Raw genomic sequence first — 21,147 nt, forward strand, 5'->3', positions numbered from 1 at the left:
TATAGCTTTTTTCACTTCAAGGACAAAGCCATGAGATGTCTGACATGTTTATATATATATGTGTATAAAATGTACAAGTCCAAATGGAAAGACTTAGTATTTTCTCTAGTTCAGCTAGACATAAAAGTTTGTTGTTGTTATTACTAGCAAGGTAAACTAAGAATACCAAGATTGGTCAAATATTTATCAAAATTATTAACTTTAAAATGCCACGGAGAAAGGGAAAGGTGTGGAAGTTGTAGGTTTAGAAAAAGGAAGAGAGCATCTGATTGGGATTTTAATTATCCAGAGGGGGACTCTGAAACTTATTCCAGTGAATTTTTTGTAGGGAGATGTCTGCTTCTGGCTAATAAAATAGTTTCCAGAACTATTGTCCGTAGCCCAACATCTCATGAAATAAATTTTTATGTTTTGTAAATATTACCATCAACCACTGGGTCATTTCATTGAATAATGTACTATTCAGTGACAATGAAAGCCAAATATGTCTCTTTCATGTCTTCAAACATGTAATTGAGAAGAAATCGGCAGCATGTGAGTTTTCTGAAGCTAGGAAAAAAATTAGTGTATATATATATTGCTATGTCAAGAGAAAATGTAAATAAATTTATCAGAATGAGGTTGTTAACATGCTTGACTACTAAAATTTAAGCAATGCCAACATATTTTACTTATACTGAGCTTTTACTTTTCTCTAAATATTTCTAGTTTCAGGAGCAGCTCTTAATTAAGACAGTGAAATTCCATTACTGTATCTGTTTTTCCATTTACCTTCTTATGCTGTAGTCTTTTCTGCCTCACAGACAGTGAGAGAACTATTTATGTGCTTTGGTGAATTTCCCTTGAGGTTTGGTTTTTTATCCAGTAAGACATGTAACTTTTTAAGACCACCACAGCTAATGTTGAAGAACTCCCTCTAGTCCCAAAGATCGTTATGCAGTATTAAGCTACCATTTGTGCTCTCTTAATATTCCTTTCAGCTCTTAATACATTTAGTACAATATAGGAAAAAGAGGTGTGGCAGCATCTAATACAAGCTTAGCTGTCCAATGATCCGTCATGATCATTAGTAGCGTGCATTAATTAGATCCTTCAGGCTACTGCTTCTCTCTGCCTACTGATAATTCATCAGAGGTTTTTTGTTTGTACCCTTGCTTCTTTTAAATATTTGAACTCTCTAAAGGCTTAATTGCCTGAAGCTTTGTCTCCTGAGTTGCCATTTATGTGTTTATTCACATAACATTACTTATTTGTTAAGCTTTCTTTTTCTAAGTTTGTCTTGGAGAACTGAGCCCCTCTCAGCTTTCAAAGCAGCTTTCTCCCTTGCCTTAATAGTTCTCTCCTTGCAGTCTCCTAACAGATTTTCTCACCTAATGAGGTCTCCAAAGTGCTAAGAAAATATGTAGCAGAAAATCTACTCGCTGTGCATTGTCTCTGGAGCCTATTACAAGTTTATGCCTTTATTATGAGTCCAACGCAGAGCTGTGGGCAAGACCATTGCACCTTTGCTGAAACATCTTCATGGAAAGATAAAAGATGAGCATTTTTAAATACGTTTCTAGATTTTAATTAGTCAAAACCACATGTGTGCAGCAGCAGGTCTGGAGTACAGTTTATTCTCACTTTCATTTGATACCACAAATTACTAAAATATTTTTTAAATCAACCAGTGACAATCAAATAAATGTAATAAAGATGCCCAGCTCCGTGGGTCATTTAGCAGATTTACTTAAATGTGCTATATTTACCCAATCCCCAATCTTTGTTGGCCTTCCTTTTCCACTTGATACTAACTTACTACCATTCATTCTAACATGTGGCTTACTTTTTTCCTAAGACTTTTTATTATTTTCATTATTCATGTTAATTCTGTGAGCTTTTATGTTTTCCCAATATAATTTATAAAGTGTGATTCATTTCTTTTGCTCACTTAATGACTTATTTTGCAAGAGCCTTTCTACCTACTTGTAAAATACTGTTTGTTTTCTTTTTAAAATTGTGTAACTTTTATGAGTCCAAATTGTGTGTTGCTTCTATTTCATTACTTTTTAATAAGGTTTGTGGTTTTGATACTAAAGAAGTGTTTTTAGTAAAATTCATCATGTAAAAAGTGTTTAAAACTCTCAGGTTGTCTCATACTCTAAGCATTAAGTTGAGATGAAAATATGCCTTGGGGTTATTTTCAGGGGTTAGCCCTTCAAGTTACTATGTGGTCTCTGGTGAGTCCAGAAAAATAACTAGAAGCCGTATCTGTGAAAGAGGCTGATCTCTTAATAATATTCCAGTAGTTAGAAACTCATTTATTTAGGACTGGGTATCTCCACTGAGGTCACAAGCAGGCAGATTGCTGATACTCTCTTCATATCATGTATTCCCTGGTGCTTTGGCAACTGAGATCTGCATAGGCACTTCCTATCACTTACTGAGTGCTTGTCCTCCAGAGACAAAGTGTGCTTTAGTATGAAAACACCTGTACTGCAGAAAACTTCCTCCCCTTTTTTTGAAGTCTGCCAGCGTATTTACAGTTTGCTGATCCAAATGAGCGATAAGATTTGTGTACCCAGATAATTTTCTGATACTTAATGTCAAGTAAAGACAGTGGCCACTGTGATTACGCTGAAAATCACCTGTACTGTCATCTGTTAAAGTCAGCACTGATCTAGTCAGCCTGCCACTCTCTCCATCACTCACTGTTAGAGCTTCCTTGCCTGGAGAGCTGATGCCAGGTGCCAAAATTAGGCCACAGACTGCATGGACCATTGAGGAAGCAGAATGCACAGCATGTTTCTCACCACGTTAATGCAATAGTATGAATTCTCAAATTCATACTATTTAGAGTGCTCACACTCAATTAAATGGCTTGAGTTATGTACTGACAGGTACTGAATCTAGTACTAAAGCATTTTTTCCAAAAGATAAAATGTTAGCAGCCATGTTCATTGGTCCAGTAACACAGGTTTTGTTCACCTGGCATATTTCCTTTAATTATTTTTCTTACTTTAAATCTGATGTAGTATTAGTAATCAGAAATATCTGCCCACATTATTTGATGAGATCTTTGGATAGTTTTGTAGCTGCGAAGACCTTTCAGTGACTGAGTTGATACCAACACTAGACTAAATTTTGAAAATGGTTCACAATTCTAATTGTACTATCTAACATACTTTATTTTCTTTCTCCATACTTCAGGACTCATCACTGCTTCTCCAGTCTACTCACAATGTGACTGTGAATGCTCGCAATTCAAATGGGGAAGTCACAGGCAGATTAAATGTGGGTAAGTCTGAGTGATTATTCCTTGTCCATTGCTTTGGAAACATTGTAATGAATATTTGTGTAGAGATTTGAGAATATAAAGCACTAAACACATTATTATTTATTACTATTATGGTCATATTTGAATAGTCCATCTGCCACTTAGTAAAAAGCAGCAGTATATTTTCAGTTTCTCAGTTAGGCAATAATTCTTCAAATATTTTAAGCACTTCTTTATTGCAGAGCTATGCAAGAAAGGTCTCTGCAAAGGTTACCCTTTTTCCTTGTGTAAATATCTATTGATAGTTGCAAATCAATTTCTGAGAAAATACATTTAAGCAGACATCCTAAAAAAATTCAAGTTCAAAACTCAGACATTTATCTTTTACTATCTATGGTAGCAGTAAAATACATCGGTTTACTCGGTGAAATCAATAGATCTAGACAAACATAATTGAGAGATCTTGGCAGAAAAAATAACCTGACCTTACTCTTTAAATCATATTTTTAAGGCAGTAATGGCAGCAATATGTGTAAGCCATGACAAAATTTTTCTAAGCTTTGTTACTATTTTTCAACCTTTATTTGACATTGGAGAAAAATCTAGCAAGTTTTTCACACATTTTTTACAAGGTCCTCAGGCAGCAAAGCATAAATTCCTGCTCATTTAACTGTAGCCTAACTTGATATGTTTAAGTAGTTTACTAAATTGGGATCCAGCAGAGCATTGATGAGCAACTTTTCAGTGCTGTTGAGAATGTGTAACTTCTGTGACAACTCCTGTTTGAAGAATTACCATTTCAATTCATATAATGTTTTTCAAGCCTCACTGTTTTCAAACAAAAGGAAAAAATATATATAAAGGAGCCTGTTATTCCACTTAAAAATGTATAATTATACAATTTATCTCACTTCACTCTTTAAATGCTTTCAGATTCCCTTTTTTAAATTCTGTCAATCATAAAGATCTGCATGACTTGTCTTAAGAAAATACTGCTAAATATTTATCAAAAGGAGTGTGATAAACAGGTGCATGGCATACTCATTTTATAGGCACAAGCCTTTGCTGAAGAGTTAATATCTTCCACAATTGCCAATGTGCTGCAATTACGTCTTAAAACTCTAGTCCTCTTATAAATAAGACTAGTTGCAATTGTGAAGAAGTCATATAGATAAGCTTGGAATTGTTCCAGAGATGACAATATAATATAGCATCTCTCACAAGATTATAACAAAAATACCTTTTAACTCATGGAAATTGTGATTCAAATGATCTTTTAAAAGAATTTAATAAGTTACTAAGAATGATTTAAATACACAGTCTTCAACAAAAGTAATTCACACAAGAGACGTGAAACAAATCTTTACTTGAGTTTCTGTGAAATACCCCCTATGAAGATAACAGGCACATATTATGCATTCCTTCATGAATCACAGATATACAAAAAAGACATAAAATGTGAGCAAATTCCAACATGATTACTCTGGCTTTAAAGCTTCTACATGCCTCTCAGTTCGTCTGCATGCAATACCTCTTGGAGGAGTTGTGTGGACATTGTTTTTTTTAAATCAAAACACTGTGGATGTTGAGTTTTGTACTGCAACCCATAATTACACTGCTTTCAGAAGTCTCACTAAATGCAAATACTTCAAAAAGTGCTTGCCAGGGAAATGATGATTTCAAAATAATAGGGACCATAATTAAAGAAAAAAAGCCCAATTACATTCTTCATTCTTTTTTTTTTACTTCAGTGGCTCCCTGGATGACAAAAACACCCATTTTGTTTTAATTACTTTTTACAAATAAACAAACAGGAACAAAACAAGGCATAAAAGGAAATAAGATTTTATTTAAGGGAAATGATGGCTTTGTTAATATTTCTAGGAGAAATGGGACTCCGAAGAATGTTGGCCCACAGACAGCAAGGAAGGAATCTAAGCAAAGCATAGTTCTGGGAATGTACAGGCTTAATAGTCATAGGGAATTAAGAAAGTTGTGGAGAGAGTTGCTTATATGCAAGGCAACAATGTGTACAAAACAGATAGTGAATATTTTCATTAGAATAGCTCCTCTCCTTAGAATCATTAATACGATTCAAGTGTCATTGTTACGGCTTGCTTATCAACTTTCAAAACTGAAATATCTAGAACTTTCTTCGGTAATCCACAAAGGTGTTAATTATGATTTCCAAGATTTCTGTTCTTAACCACTTCAAAGCCTTATTCAATCTTAGAATAGAAGAGCAATGCAGCACTTTTGATTTAATATCCAGAGCAATAATAAATCAACTTAGTGCAAAAAACTTGTCAAACTTTTTCAATATTGATTGATGATAAATATATTATGTACAAAAGAAACATTTAGACTATATAGTGAATTATGAAATCTTTAAGAGCAACATTGGTATCAAATAGTAAATTATGTTTTACCTAAGTAAACATAAGCGTCTATGTACAGCTTATCAGCAGATGAAAATAATACAGTCAGCTTTTGCAGTTCTGGTTCAGTCATTGATAGTAAGTCAATAAGAGCAGCATGTTTGCAACTGTCTCTGCTGAAAAGTAGGACCAGATTTTTAAGATATCTGTCTTTAAATGATTTTGTAAGGAGGTTTCAACCTACAGAAGATCCTAAATTCTCCTTGTAATATGTCTTTTTCAGGAGAAAATTTAAGAAAAAAAATTAAACTTTTTTAAAAAAAGAAAAAAGGTTTCCAAAGTCATGAAAGTTTTGTGAGAGCAGATTCCAGTAGAATGGGTTGCTGATCCTTGTCCTATTTCAATTTTTTACACTAAGGAATAGTAACATCAGTAGCTTAGGTCAGGGGCTCAGTTTAAAGTGTCTAAAGCTTGTAGGAATTTATTTAGATAGTTGGATTATGAAGCTGTTCTGCATTGTTAAGCATGAAATCAGCTTCACTCAGAAAGCATGGGAATATGGTGAAAGTCAAAATGGCTTATGCAGTGTGAAAACAGAATTACAGTCAAAATTCTGCTTAGAGACTATGTCTCTAACATTAACCTGAACAGCCATTACAATGTGAGTATATGTGCTATCTCTTTTTTCAGACTGGAACAACATTCTGAGGAAACAGATCAGTGTCAGTACCTCATACATTGCTTTAGCACTGATAATTGCCATTTAGAAAACTACTGCTTTCCAAAGTCAAATCATGTAGGGGTTTATCAGCATTTTAATATTTCTTTTCAAGTTATGGTAGTTTTTCATAAGAGGCATAGGAGGAAGAAAACAGTGCTAAGGAAGCATGATGACTCTAAGAAGAGTTTGATCTTGTTTTCACAGGGAAAACCCTGAAGCCAGTTTCATAAACTTAATGACATTGTAAAATCATTTAGCTTTTCCTTCTTTATTTTTCCCAGAAGTCTTTCATTAAAAATCCCATTTTTGTCCAAATAAATTCTTTCTTATCTCTAAGATAAAAGGCAGAACATATTCCTTGAAGATCTTTGTCTGCAAGATGATTATTTGCACAACTTTAATTGGTGTCCAACTGGGCTATAAGAAAGGAAGATACAACATAGGAGCAATTAATAGAAGGATAAATCTGAAAATTCATTGAAGTATTTTTGAGGTGATTAAGAATTTCTATGATCAAGAGTTTAGAGTATTTATTCGAAGAGGATTAAAGTAGGAGTGTTTACTTCCTAAAGTATAAAAATTTTAGGTAGCAGTGAATCTGATCATATAAAGACATACATGCTAGTTTATGTAAAAGTAAAATTTGGTTAGATGGATAAGATTTAGAGAGTTGACAGGTAGCTGCTAAAACATTCTACAGACTTTTTGACCAATTCTCCTTTTTAAGAGAATATGCATTAAATGCACATGCTTTTTAATATGCATTAAATGCAAATGCTTTTAGTCTTTGATGAGACCATTGAGTATTTGAATGTATATAATGTTGAAAATAATTAAATAGCAGAAAACAGTGAGAAATATTCAAGATATGTTTAAATGAGACCTAGTTAAGCAAATCAAGCAGCAGTTTAATACTTAGACTCAAAGGAAAAGTATCCTCTTCTGAATAAAAACACCATTGATGGTCTAAGCACCATGTAGAGTAAGATGCTTACGGTAGCAAGATATGCACACCCTGTCCCCAAATATGATAATCTTTGTGAAGAAATTCACAATGATGTTCACAGACAGACAGAGTGACTTAAGCCAGAATTAAAACATCCTCTAGCAGTTAATCAGATCGTTAATGTGAGGGTAGAGGGGCACTGGAACAGCATGCCCAGAGAAACTGTAGCTGCCCCATCCCTGGAAGTGTTCAAGGCCAGGCTTGGATGGAGCTTTGAGAAACCTGATCTATTGGAAGGTGCCCCTTCCCATTTCAGGGGGTTGAAACTACACATTCATTAAAGTCCCTTCCAACCCAGACCATTCTATGATTCTATGATAACGTGCATTGCCGACTTGTTAAACAGGACAGCATCACATTAAGGGAAAATTTAACCTGGCCCAGAGGACTTGAATCCTATGCTGTCACTTTTCTTCTCAGTCTAGAAAAGGATGTAATTCTACAGAGCTTTGTTCTGAAAAAAAACCACTAGTATTTGGGAAGCCATTTTTTATTTGGAAAATAACCATTTGGGGGATACTTGTCTGTCATCAGAGAGCAATCACTCTTCTGAGTAGCTTCATTGTCTCTTTATTCCAATGGGAGGAAATAATTAAAAATAAGTGAAAAAGGGGGAAATATTAAAGATATTTATAACCTTCTCAATTTTAAAAGTTTCAATGAATTTGCAATCCTAAATATATTTTGGTTTCAGTGGTACAGTAATCATTAACATAAGTAATTGGGTGGTAATTGGAAGGTTATAGTTACTGCTAAAGATGAGAATAGTTTCTGCACCAAAAATAATTGAATTTTTGGCAGTGGTTAATGCTAGATGAATTTGTAAAGTTAGCTGAAAGTGGCTGAAATTTACTGAGATTATAATCTAAGATAGAATTTGGATAATTAAGTACATCTAAAATCCTAGTCACTTCAAATGCAACAGCAGTTTTGAACCCTGATGGCAGCTACTGCCCAAAGGAGGAGCCACACCCCTATCTTTGTGCATCAGGTGTGCAGAACACACCCTTAATCCTGATGGGCAGCTTGAGCATGTACCTGCAGTGTAGCCTTGTGGCAATGAGCACTAGGAGCACACTGGGCTGCACCATCCCTCATCTGGGAGGCAGAGGCTGCAGCTGGAATGCTGTAGACCCTCTCCAGTGGGATGGAGCTGTGAGCCATCCAGGGAGCTGCTCAGATGGCCAGGGAGTGGAAGCAATGAAGTGTAAGAGTCTGAAGAGGTTGTGTTTGTTTAACCTGCAAGAAGAGAAGGCTTAAGGAGAGCTTCTAATGGGCACCAGGTACTAGGAGGGCTAGAGACAAAATAAATCATAGAATCATTAAAGCTGAAAAAGACCTCCAAGGTCAAGTCCAACCTTTGACCAAATACCACCATGCCAACTAAAGCATATCACAAAGCGCCACATCTACTCATTTTTTCAACACTTCTGAACCCACTTCCCTGGGTAGTTTGTTCCAAGGTTTAACTGCTCTTTTAGTGGAGAAACTTTTTCCTAATATCAAACCTGAAGCTCTCTTGGTTGAGGCCATTTCCTGCTGTCCAATCACTAGCGTGAATCCAGACTGGAGGTGCACAGAAAAAGGGCAAAAGGCAATGGTTATGGTTTGCAGAGAGGCAAAATGCAACTGCATAGAAGGGGTGGGTGAGACTCACCACTCTTCCATGGTTAACCATGGGAACAGATTGCTCAGGGAGTCTGATAAATCCCCTTCCTCAGAGGTGTTAAAACTTCATCTGGACAAGACCCTGAGCACCTTTATCTAACTTCCAGCCGAGCTGACCCTGCTGTAGTTAGGAGTCCGGACATAGAGAGGTGACCTCTGGCTTGCATTCTTCTGTGATTCAATCTTGCCCAGTCTTCACCTGACACGCTGGAAGGGTTCACGTTGCTTACAGACCCCATGTCAGACTTTCTGGTCTGATATAGAAATCCTGGACACTCTAGGACATCTGAAATAAGCTGAAGGCCAGGCAGAGAACACAAAAGAATGTATAATGGTACTAGACAGCAGTTGTGAAATGAATGTTGTGAAATGAATCGTGCTCCATCTGTTCAGCTGATCCTCTCACACTGTCCTCTGCCCAGATCCAGTAGGTAGGCTTAGAATACTGCTGAAACACAGTGCATGAGTTGACCTTATGAAAATACACTCGTGGATTTCTTTTTTTTTCAAAAAAAAAAGAAAAGGGGAAGAAGAATATCCATTATACAGACAATAAAGTACTCAGGAATGAGAGATCAGCTATCCTCTCTGGATAGAGGGTTTCATATTATCATGCCTCATCTCCTTTAGTATTTTTCTTTTCACCTTATCTGTCTGAGGACTGTATGTTTCAGCTTTTCCTGTTGAAGTTCTTCATGCAACAAAATTTGGATTCATTAAGCCTGTGAGAAAAGGTGACCAATTTTTTAAGATCTCTAGACCTGTGTTCAATCACAGATCACAACAAAATATAAACAGTGGTGACAGTAAGGCACTTTTAATTTGATCTGAGAGGACATAATTGTTTCATCCATTTCATAAAAGGAGAACTGAGAGAAAAAGGGGAAATAGGATCAGCAAGTGTTCTATTAATGTATTAGAGTTGTTGTTCAAACCTATGAGAGATGTATGTTACAGACATAAAATGTGTATGTGCAATGTGCACATTCCCTGTAGTAATACCTTTGTTCTAATGAAATACCATACCTTTCCATATGAAAATATACCTAACTTTATGTTTCTGAAATTAAGGACTTTACATTTATTGGTATTGTATTCTATCATACATGGAATGAGAACTGAATCTGTAGGAGTATTACATTTTTAATACCCTTTTAATGAGATCTTATTTTAAGTAAGGTGCTTTAGTTTAATAAAAATTAACTGGAAAAGGAAAATGCATAGGAATATCAAAGAGCAGTCTGGACTTTGGTTTATACCCAATACTTCAATGATTCTAGGTGGCAGGAGAAGAGCAAAACATACAGAGTAGCTGACAGCCATAGGTTAATTAGAAATGGCAGATGAAAAAAGAGAGTAAGAAAATAAAAGATATTAAATTACTTAGTGATAGAAGTAAATCCAATGTTGGAAAGCCTTTTCTTCTGAAAGATCTAAAGACACAGTAAAAATGCTTAGTAATTGGCAGAACTATTTGAAGAGTCTGCCTACTGCTAACATGTAGGCAGACTCTTCAAATTTCAGACTCCTCAGATTTCATTGGCATTAAGCATTTGCAGGTATTTATTTTATGGCTGGCCCTGTTTTTGACAGAAGATCCTTTGCTGTCTGGTACATCTATATTTGTATTGGCCTGGAATTCAAAGGTTGTGTAGCAGTAGAAGACAGTTTATTAAAACACTTTTCAACTGAAATGGAGTCACTAAACAAGAGCTTCCTTCCACGGAAAATCTCTAGGGATGTAAAGAGTGAGGACAAATGAAAATGAAGACTGTTTAGCAGTATGTCAGTTTCTTTTTGGTAAAAAAAAAGTTGACCATTTAAAGCAGCATCCTCAGTGTCAAGAGGTATGTGATGTGAAGATCACTTACAAGGTCTGCTTCAGGACTGCACTGAAAGGAGGAAACACACAGAAACAATAGGCAATAATCAGCCTGATATGCAAGAATAACCCATTGACCTGGAAATTCGTGTGACACATCTCACAGCAAGCAGAAGACAAATATTGTCTATAACCTGCATTCAGTCAGGTTGCATTTTTAATCATAGGATTTTATCAGCAAATATGATTATATAGTATTAGTTGACTTATATGTAGTTAATATGCTAGAGTGGTAAACAAAACACATTTAGGCATTAGGAGATTACACTTTCAGATACTGAGTTTGGCTGCTGTTTGTGAGTTGAAAATTAATCTCACTGAGATTATGATACAGTTACTGTTATTGAATATAGCTAGTTTATGTGTATTGTGGAATACCATTAAGAGAAATTACTTGCTCCTTTTCATTACATAAACTTTTTCCCATTTAGGTAAAAATCTATTATTTCTTTTTGAAACCCGAGATATCTTATCTCTAGCATGAATAAAACATATGTTTGAATTTTGTTTACCCTATCATTCCTTCTTAAGATTCAAAATACATCAGTTATTATTCATACCATTCTCTGATATTGAAGATTATCTATAGGACAGTCCTTGTCTCACATTAGTGGGGCACTTGTGTTAAGAAAACTGTGGACTTAAAGATTCTTGTTAAGGATTTATTCAAGTGTGCAAGGTCCAGGATCAAACAGTCTGAATGCAAATGCAGCATGGGCAAGGGCCATGAGTTGGAGTTCCAAAGAGAGACAAGTTGAAGTAGCTTTGGAAAATACAAAATGTTCAGTAAGTGCTCTCACACTGCCTGCAGAGTTTTTCCTTAATTAAGCTAGCTTTTAAAATCATGGAGTTGGATGAATGGGAAGGATGAGGGACCAGCCCCTGCAGCACTGGTAAAGTTGATATTATCCATTTTACTCAGGCCTTTGATTTTTTTGAAAACACAAGGATCTAGCTACACTACATGAAAGGCCAGTTGCATTATTGTTGCTGGGCACAAACGGGAACAATCAATCACTAACCCATAAAATGACTCAGGTTGGAAGGGACCTTAATAAAACCTTAACCAAGATTGTCTAGGAAACCATTGACAGGCATCCATCCCTGCCTCACTTACCCAGAACTGTTTCTTTTGCTGTAAAAAAATTTTTAAAATACTGTTTAAGGCCTTTTCTCTTGACGAAGATATTTTCTGATCTCACTTTTTGCAACATACTTCTCAGAAATAAAGTCTTGGGCTTCAGAACGGCTTTAGAGAAGAGCCATATTGGGGTCCATAAGACTGTGCTTGGGTGCACATGTGCCACAGAGCATAACGTAATGCAGAGCTCAGCCCTCTATCCTCCTTATTCAGGAAGAATCAGTATTGGGTTTTATGCCTTAAAATTGTTGCCCTCATTTAGGACATTATGGCATCTCTAACTCTTTCTTTGTGTTTGGTGGACAGTTAAAATCAATGTTCTACATCTGCTGAGTGAAGCAATAAGCAATATGTATGGGGCCTCATGGTGTGCTTCTGTCATACCAGCTACCAACCAGACTTTGTCAAATGCCTGCATGTATTTAATGCCCCTTTCACATAAGAGCTAAAAAAAAAAATCCCATTTCTTTTGAGAATTACTACCTGAAATATATTTAACATTTTTGGGAGCAGACATGGGAAAACAGGTTCTTAATGGGAAGGAAGCAGTTCAGTGCCTCTCGGTCTTGTGGATAGTCTGTGAAATACATTTATTAAAAATTGCTGAAAAGGAGTCTGAACTGCATTGACCATTCTCTGTAATTTTTAATTCTGAACATAGATTTATGATGACAACTCTATGTAATAGATATTCAGGCTCAATGTGGTGTGAATTTTAATTGATCAGGTTGTTAGAACAGGGAATATTAAGAGTTTGATTTTTATCTGCTTACCAAGCCAATATTGTAGAACAGGATGTTTTAGTGAATTTTGGATCTGGAAGTATGCACAGACTCTCTTGCTCATACTATTTTCATTTTTGGAATACCAGAATCAATTGCAAATATTCTCTTAGTTTCTTGAAACCCTTAAGAAAATGATCAGTAGCATTTGTTAGATAAGTGGAGCCAAACTGGCATCTGTTAGGAAGAGCTGAGGTCCTGCTCTTACATGGGATGTTTGTTATTTTAAAGCATTTGAGCCTCCCTAATGAAAAGGGATGATGCTGCAAAGACTTTGATAATTAGTTTCTGTTTCAAAAAAAAAAAAAAAAAAAAAGAAAGAAAAAAGAAAAAGAAAAGAAAGAAAAGATAGATTCATTTGATCAAAGCAGTTTCAACACCATGGACATGAATGTTAGTCTGGATCAATTTGTGTGGGATTTTCTAGATTCCCTGGAAACCCAACTACAAAGGAAGACTCCAAGACATGGTTTTGAACAACAAATTATATCATGTAAATAGACTTAACAAATTTCAGAACTTATAAGTTCACTATCCTTAGAATATCTGAGTGCTTCATGCCCTTCAGTGTTCTTAAATGAGTCACTACATTGTTAACACACCAATTAAAATTATTAATTTATATATAAAATTGAAGAAAAATGATGAAATTATTCCATTATTCTACTGTCTTTTGCAGGTCCTAAAATGGTAGAATTCCACAGTCAGCAATTTCAGATCAACTCAAAGGATGGAAAGCCACTTTTTACAGTAGATGAAAATGAAGTTGTAATTGGCACAGATAAGCTTCGAGTCACAGGTTTGTAATGGTTTAAAAAATGCTCAGATAACACTCAAATGAAAGGCACAATAAGAATGACATTTTTAAATAAGTTATTATGTGTGAATGCAAGTTCTTGTTTTACCTCATTAGGAAACAGAAATATGAAGATAATCTGACCTATTTCTAATCTAAGACATTTATATATGTGTGTGTATATATATATATATATAAAATGTGTAAATATTCTGTAAAATGTGTAAATATGTGTGTGTTTGATTTTAAAGCCATTAATAGCTGGAACTGTAGTGGTCCATCTTTTTATGAATTATTTAATGTTTCCAGTGCTCACTGTCTGAAACTGAAAAAATTCTAGGTATTCCATTCTGAGTAGTAATGGTCTGATCTGTGAAAACTTTAGGGAGAGAAATATCTCTCTGATATTTTTGTACGGTTTTATCTTTCAAAGTGAAAGCTACTGTATTTCTGTTCTGTGAGTAGCACATATGTCACAGGAAGATATTTGTAGTATATCTTAAATGTCACCTGTCAAGAGAAAAGTTTGTCTTAGGCTGTTTCTTCAAATCACTGAAGTACTCATTTACAAAGTAATATGTCAAAGTTATCACACGAAAAGCTACTTCCTTTCATACAACCTGATAAAGTCAACCTTCATTTTCTAGGTGGCATTAAAATAGATACATCAAGGTGTGATTTCTCTTTTTGAGCAGAAGAATTAATCAAAGGAAATATTGAAATTATTCTGTAATTTCTTTTCAATTAATTTTTTAACATTTTTTACCTGATTGCAACTGCCATGTTTGGCCTTCCCTAATTACTAGTCCTCTGGAATCTTGAGGTCTTCATTTCAATGAATAGATTCATATTATTTCACTGACAAAACTATAAATATGGTAGTAACTGTACAATTAGTGATTCAAAGCCAAAGTTAAGTTATAATAATTGTGTTAATAAATTTTGTTTACGCCTGAGGGTCTTATCTTAAGGTTTTTTACTTTTTAACCTAATTGAAATTACAACTTTGTTTAACCAGGAAACCATATCAAATAATTATTGTTTGCCCAAGGGATGCTAAACTTTAATAGAAAAGCATGTTTAACAAAGATATGAAAAACTGCATAATTGTTAACTGATTTGGAAAAGGTCTGTCTCTGCTCAAAGTAAGTAAAAATCATTCATACACGAGTTGAAATTGTTATGCTAATATTAATGACTCACTCATCCAATATTAATCTTTACAGTGCATTGATAATTATTTACTTCAGCAGATATTGTACTAAGACACATTGCCTGGGTTTTTTTATACTGTAGTAAAATTCAAAAGCAAATACATTAAAGTCAGTGAGGTTATTTCAGTGTAAAATTAATGTAAGTGAGAGGAGATTCATGCCTACTTTGCTTCAAATTAATTTATTAAAATTGTGATTTAAATGATACTATTAGCATGAAGGAGAAATTATTGTGATTTTAATGATACTATTAGCGTGAAGGATAAATTAGTAACACTAATATATACTGAGACTATTTTTAAACATCTTAGATAGAGAATTAAATCAATGTGAAATAAATTTTGAAAAGTTCATACCATAAAAAATAGATAATCCTTGGCTTAAAATACACAAAGAACATTTTGCAGTTTTTTATGTACAGTGTAGTGAACTATTTGATGTTACTTCTCCTTATTTATGTGAATGATGAAAAGCTCAGCAATGATTTTTAGAAAACCTGACAGTTTTCAACTAAAATATAATATAGCAGACAGCAAATGTGTATGATTTGTGATATTTCAAGACAAAGGTAAATGTCTAAGAGTAATAGAATCCAACCCAACACCTACAATTTCCTACAATTAGTATGTTTCAACTCATACTATTTCAGTCAGACATTCTGTGGCCCCTGTGTAGAATAGAACAGTGCAAATCAAGGAAGAGCAAATGCCTGGGGAAAGCCTCAACCAGGAACGTGCCTCCGATACCCTGCAGGGTCGCTGGCAGGTCTGGGTGGTCACACTTCCCTGGAGCACAGAGAGATGCTGGCACCGGCTCCGGGCAGAGCTCTTGTGCCCACCAAATGCTCTTCTCCGCTTTGGGGAGGGCTCCAGGGCTTGTCATCTCCCTTGGAGGAGAGTGGAGAGAGGCTGAGCTCACATGCTCAAACATTAACATCCAGCTGCGTGTGAAACACCCTGGGCTGTGTGAGACACCACCACATGGTATCACTTTATCTCCAGGAGATGCTTCCTGTGATTGTGGCAGCTGGAGGCCAGGCAGGACACACAAGGGTGTCCCAGATGACAGTAAGGACATAGGAGGAGGCAAAGAAGCACTGCCTTTGGCTCATCTGTGACATCTACATCACAGACACATCTCGGTGTATATGAAACTGAAGCTGGGTTTAGCCCTTTGTGAAAATTACTCCTCCTGAAGGAGCATGGACAAAAACTGCATCCTCTTCAATATTATTTCAGTAAGGACCTGTGTTTTGCAGGCATTTATTATGTTGCTGTGGCAGTACTGAACATCCATGTTTTGTTCTGGGAAGGTTTTGTACATTCAGCTGGCACTGGTGACAGTGAAACCACCTTGTAACTGTATTGACTAGTTCTATAATGTCGTCATGGCAGGCTCATAGAAACATAGAATTTTAATGGTTAGAGAAGATCTCTAACATCCTGCCATAAACCTAACACTGCTATATTCACCTCTAAATCACATCCCCAGGTGCCATACCTACGCTTTTTTTCCTTAAAGGAAAGCTGGCAGGGCAGAGAGGATCAGTTTTTTTTATGGAGAAACATATTTCTATCACCCTTTCTCCAGTTTACTACTTGCCCTTCTGCTTGTTTGTCTTTTATAAAAATCCCCTGGAGTATTTGCTCTGTTCTGTGCAAAGGATTTCAGTTTGCGTAGCTAATGCTGAAGTGCAATGTGACAGTGTGTGTTTAATTTAAACACTTCTGCTCAGAAGGTAAGTTAAGTAGGAGGCAATTTGAGGGTATGAGTAAACATTCTGTTAGGCTTTGAGAAGGCAAATGGTCCTCGCTTGATAGGGTGCGTGGGGTGTTAATGAATCTTGCTGGCTTCAAACCTGTCATTGAGAAAATTAGAATCTTGTTCTTGTGTATTTTAGGAATAAATTACAATATCTTTATAAACAGTAGCCTAAAAAATAGTAAATATAGTAACAGTCATATCACAGTTAAACTAGGAAATGAAGACAGAAAATCAATTTAGGACCATTTTCCAAAAAAGGTTGCCCTGAGATTTTTTTCTTTTAGTGGCATACTGTTAAAACTTAATGCTGTTTGGTGAAGAAGCTTTACTCATATTAAAGCCAAGGTTTTATTCGTGCTTAGAGGTGAAGGCTCTAGAATATGGAAATAAGCCTTTTCATTCCATTTTACACCATCTGGCCACCGCCCAGAACATTAAAACTGATGTTTGCTGTTCTCTTTCTTCCATTAGCCTCTACTTCCATGAAACTGATACTATCTCTGTAACCACTTCCTTGCTTTATAGAATCATGGGATCATAGAATCACTTACATTGGAAAAGAACTCTTGAGATCACCAAGCTGAACCATTAGCCCAACACTGCTAAGTCTACCACTAAATCTTGTCCCCAGGTTCCGCATCTGCACTTCTGTTGTATCAGTATATCCCTGCAAAATATCTTAGTTGTATCAAATTAGCATTTTCTGATAAACATTTTTAATTCCTTAAGCTGCAGAATATTCTCAATGTTAATGAACATGAACTGAAATGTTAATGAAGCAGGGTTAATGCTCTGTCTGAATTAATAAATTTTATATTTTCCAGTATTATATTCATGCCAGTTTGTAATTTACAGAAAAAATTAATCTATTTAAATTTATAAGAGTATCAACAGCTAAATAAAATGTAAATTCAAGCTTAGTAAATCAATGATTGCTCAAAGTGGTGAAGTGATTTAATATGGTAATTCTTGTATCTTGTGTTCTTCTCTTCCATCAAGGAGATTTCATTCTAGGAAATCAGGATTTCAGTTAAAACTCTTTTCAAAAAGCAGCACATTTTATGCCTTCTCAGGACGTCCTGAGAATTTTCCTGCAATCCTCATGAAGAGACAGTCTTCCTATCAGTTATCTCAGCAATGTATTAATTTTAATGTTTTTTCTTGATTTCACTTCTTTTCTTTTTACCATGCTCTCTGAGGTTGCCCCAACCAATTTTTAATTCTCTTTTTCCCTTTATACCACATTTAATACACATTTATACAATCTACACCATACCTTTTAATCTTCCATTGCCATTCTCTGTCTAGACAGAGCCCAAATCCCTAACGCAGGGATTTCTACAGCTCAGAATTCTTTCCAGAGGGTAATGGCATAAAGAGCAGCCAGACAAACCACCTGGACTAACATCCTAACTATTAAAACATATTGCCTTGCTACATATTCACCTGGAAAGTGCTCAGGTATATGAATCCTCAAAGCCAGAGAAGATCTCTCAACCTAAGACCTCTCCAGTTTTTGATGAGTACATTCAAAAAGCCAAGGCACAGAAGTTGAGAGGCTCCACCCTTGCTGTAGGTGGTGGTGTTCAGCTGCTTTTCCTGAGCTGCCTCTGCTGCTGAGGGGCTTTTGTCCTACGTCAGCTGATTTCCTGATCCTAGTGGAGCTTAGGTGGAAGGTGGTCACTGGGTTGGTGACACTGAAATAATGCTAATACTCAGGAGAGCAGAAATCGAAGTCCTTGGAAGATTTTCAGGTGCAACAGAGACCTGAGCAGGCTCCTGGTGAGGCTGGGTGCCCACTGTTTCTTCCTCTTTGGAATGAAACTACACATATATCAAGGTGTAAACTCTCTGATCCCATAGTCATTAACATCTTGCTTGCAGAAACACCATTTCATATTCAGCAAGTCTGCCTGTAAATAGGGGAGAATCTTTGATAAAGCTATATGACAGAAATTGTGATATGCATGGAGCAGTCTAAAATGAATATGATTATTTAGGACTGTAGCATTTGCAAAGATTTTGTATGGGTTTAATTATCTCTATTGACTATATTGAAAGTTACATTGTATAAATCTTATTTATTTTATTTCTGTAAGTAGTTTAAAATTTATCTGTCTTCAGACCATTTTAATACTTTAAAGCTGTACATTTACATTACTTCTATATTGTATTTGTCCAACCAATACTGCAATGGTAATAACATAGCTGTATTTTAATTGTCTTTTAATTCTTAACAAGTGTTCTCTTGATGTCCAACATCGAAATGGCCATATTAAAAAAACCACTCTTGCTATTTTTGTGTTATATTTGAGGTATTGCATTATAATGTTTTTTCATCTTTTGCTTTTTTTTGCAGGGCCTGAAGGGGCACTTTTTGAACATTCTGTAGAAACACCACTTGTAAAAGCAGAAGCTTTTAAACAGCTTAGGTAAGAATTTAGACATAAATCTAATAAGTAAATATTATTTTCTATAAATATTCATATTTTTAGAACACATGATTTTCAACACAGAATTACTAATAACTTTTTTTCTGGGTTATGTGACAAGTTATTATTTTGAAGGAAAATTATACATATTGTTCTGCAATTTTGAATTATACTATGAATTGTTTGTTGCTGATGGTGAATATATTTAAAAACCCTGTGGAAAGATTTTCTGTAAACTTCTATTTTGCAGTTTTGAAAGACTTTGAAATATGACTTTTTCTACTTAGTTACAATATAAGTTGCTTATCTGTAGTAGGTCATCAACCTGTAATTAGTCAAGGTTTTTGAAAACTAGTATCTGAGGAAGCAGACTAAGGAGAAAAGTTTGGAAATGCATGAAGCTCTAATGTATGAAGGGAATTAAAAATTGGTTGGGGTAACTTCAGACACGATGGTGAAAAGAAGTGAAATCAAGAAAAAACCATCAAAAATTACTAAAAAGCAGTTTGGGCTGAGATAATCATAATTAAGTACTTTGTATGTTTCAGAGCTCCTTAATTCAAGGATAGGCTTTTTTTTTGCATTAATCTATTTAGTTTTTAGTATCCCAAATTAGTTTATAATATGCTGGTTATGATGAGGTAATAAAGTCAAATTATATTCTCTTCATGAACATGTTATCTTTCATTTATATGCCAGTTCAAAGAAGAGTTTGAAATGAAAGAGGATGTCTTTAACAATTGGATTTCTGTCCTTTCATACCTTGGCAGTTTGCTTCTTTTTTTGTCATAATTTCTCTTTTTAGTTTTCCTCTCCAATAGGGATAACTACTAGAGAGTAGTGGAGGCTGATGAAAGCTTTCAAAAACACTGTCTGTATCTTGTTGATTGAATTTTCAAATTGAGAATAACAAATGAGAGAGAGAGACTGTTAAGATAATTATTTTCATTATCTCATTTGTATTTAAGATTTACTTTACCTTGTGCTTGCATTTGAAGACATTTATGATTTCAAGGCATAATTTTAACATATTGATGTCCACTTTCAAAAATGTGTTTCTTCTGTTATGGTAGAATTTGGAAGTGAGAGACTTTGACCAATATTCTGCATTTTAAGCGTACATTGTCTGGTTTTGTAGGAAGTGGATTCATTATGTTGTAAATTTGACATTTTCTGTGATTATCTCAAGTTCAGTGAAGTAGGAAATCAAATTTCTTAATTGCAAAATCAAGAAGCTCTCTGCAAATTTTGATTGGATACGTATCTATTATTTTCCATGGTTGTTACATTGCTTCAAATTCATAATCAATTAATATTTTAATAGGGTTAATATAGTTATATTCTACATCTGTTATAAACTGTTACATTATAAGTTCTTTTTGCAGTTTTGTTTAACAACAATTGCAATGTTCCTGACTATATACAACTATTGTTAGTATAATTTTTCTGCCTCTTTTTCAAATAGGATAACAGTAGGAAGGAAAACACTGAGCTTAATTCAAAGTGTTCCTAAAGTTCTCCTCCATGAATGAATTTATCTCTTTAGTGTTTGTCAACTATAAACAACTATTTTGATCTGGAATGTTGCTATTTGTTAGCAGAGCTCAAACATAATACATAAAATCCCACTCAGTTCTGTCTTCGATTAACTTAAAATAGGGGGAAGTACAGACTTCTCCAGAATTAACAGAAGTTTGCTAGTAATTATTGTGATGTCTGGGAACTAGTGACATGGCCACTGATGCACTTGTGACTGTATTTGACATGAATCCAGAGCTGCTAAACACCTGTGCTAGAAACTGAGTTAGCTTAACCCTAAGAAAACTGATTTTGTGGGCATGAGGCTGTGCAATGCATGCACCACTCACTTGTGCCAGCATAGAATAGCTTGGGCTGGAAGGGACCTTAAAGATCATCAAGGTCCAACCCTTCCTGCCATGGGCACCTCCCACCAGACCAAGCCGCTCAGAGTCCCACCCAGCCTGGCCTTGGACACCTCCACCATCCACAGCTTCTCTGGGCATCCTGTTCCAGTGACCTACTATCCTCACAGCAATGAAATTTTTCCCAGTATCTAATCTAAATCTTTCCTCCTTGCTCTATCACT

At 35.3% G+C, this 21,147-nt stretch overlaps 1 protein-coding gene across 4 annotated transcripts in view; it reads left to right on the top strand.

Moving 5' to 3' along the window:
* Window positions 1-21,147, top strand: part of SGCG (sarcoglycan gamma) — a 106,042-nt gene that overhangs the window by 64,744 nt on the left and 20,151 nt on the right. For all 4 annotated transcript variants that reach the window (XM_063149035.1, XM_063149036.1, XM_063149034.1 and 1 more), the window contains 3 exons: window positions 3,190-3,277; window positions 13,514-13,633; window positions 18,968-19,040. In XM_063149035.1, the coding sequence (XP_063005105.1) occupies window positions 3,190-3,277; window positions 13,514-13,633; window positions 18,968-19,040 (281 nt within the window). The remainder of the gene's footprint in view (window positions 1-3,189; window positions 3,278-13,513; window positions 13,634-18,967; window positions 19,041-21,147) is intronic.

This window comes from Melospiza melodia, chromosome 2, assembly GCF_035770615.1.
Source record: "Melospiza melodia melodia isolate bMelMel2 chromosome 2, bMelMel2.pri, whole genome shotgun sequence".
Lineage (NCBI taxonomy): Eukaryota > Metazoa > Chordata > Aves > Passeriformes > Passerellidae > Melospiza > Melospiza melodia.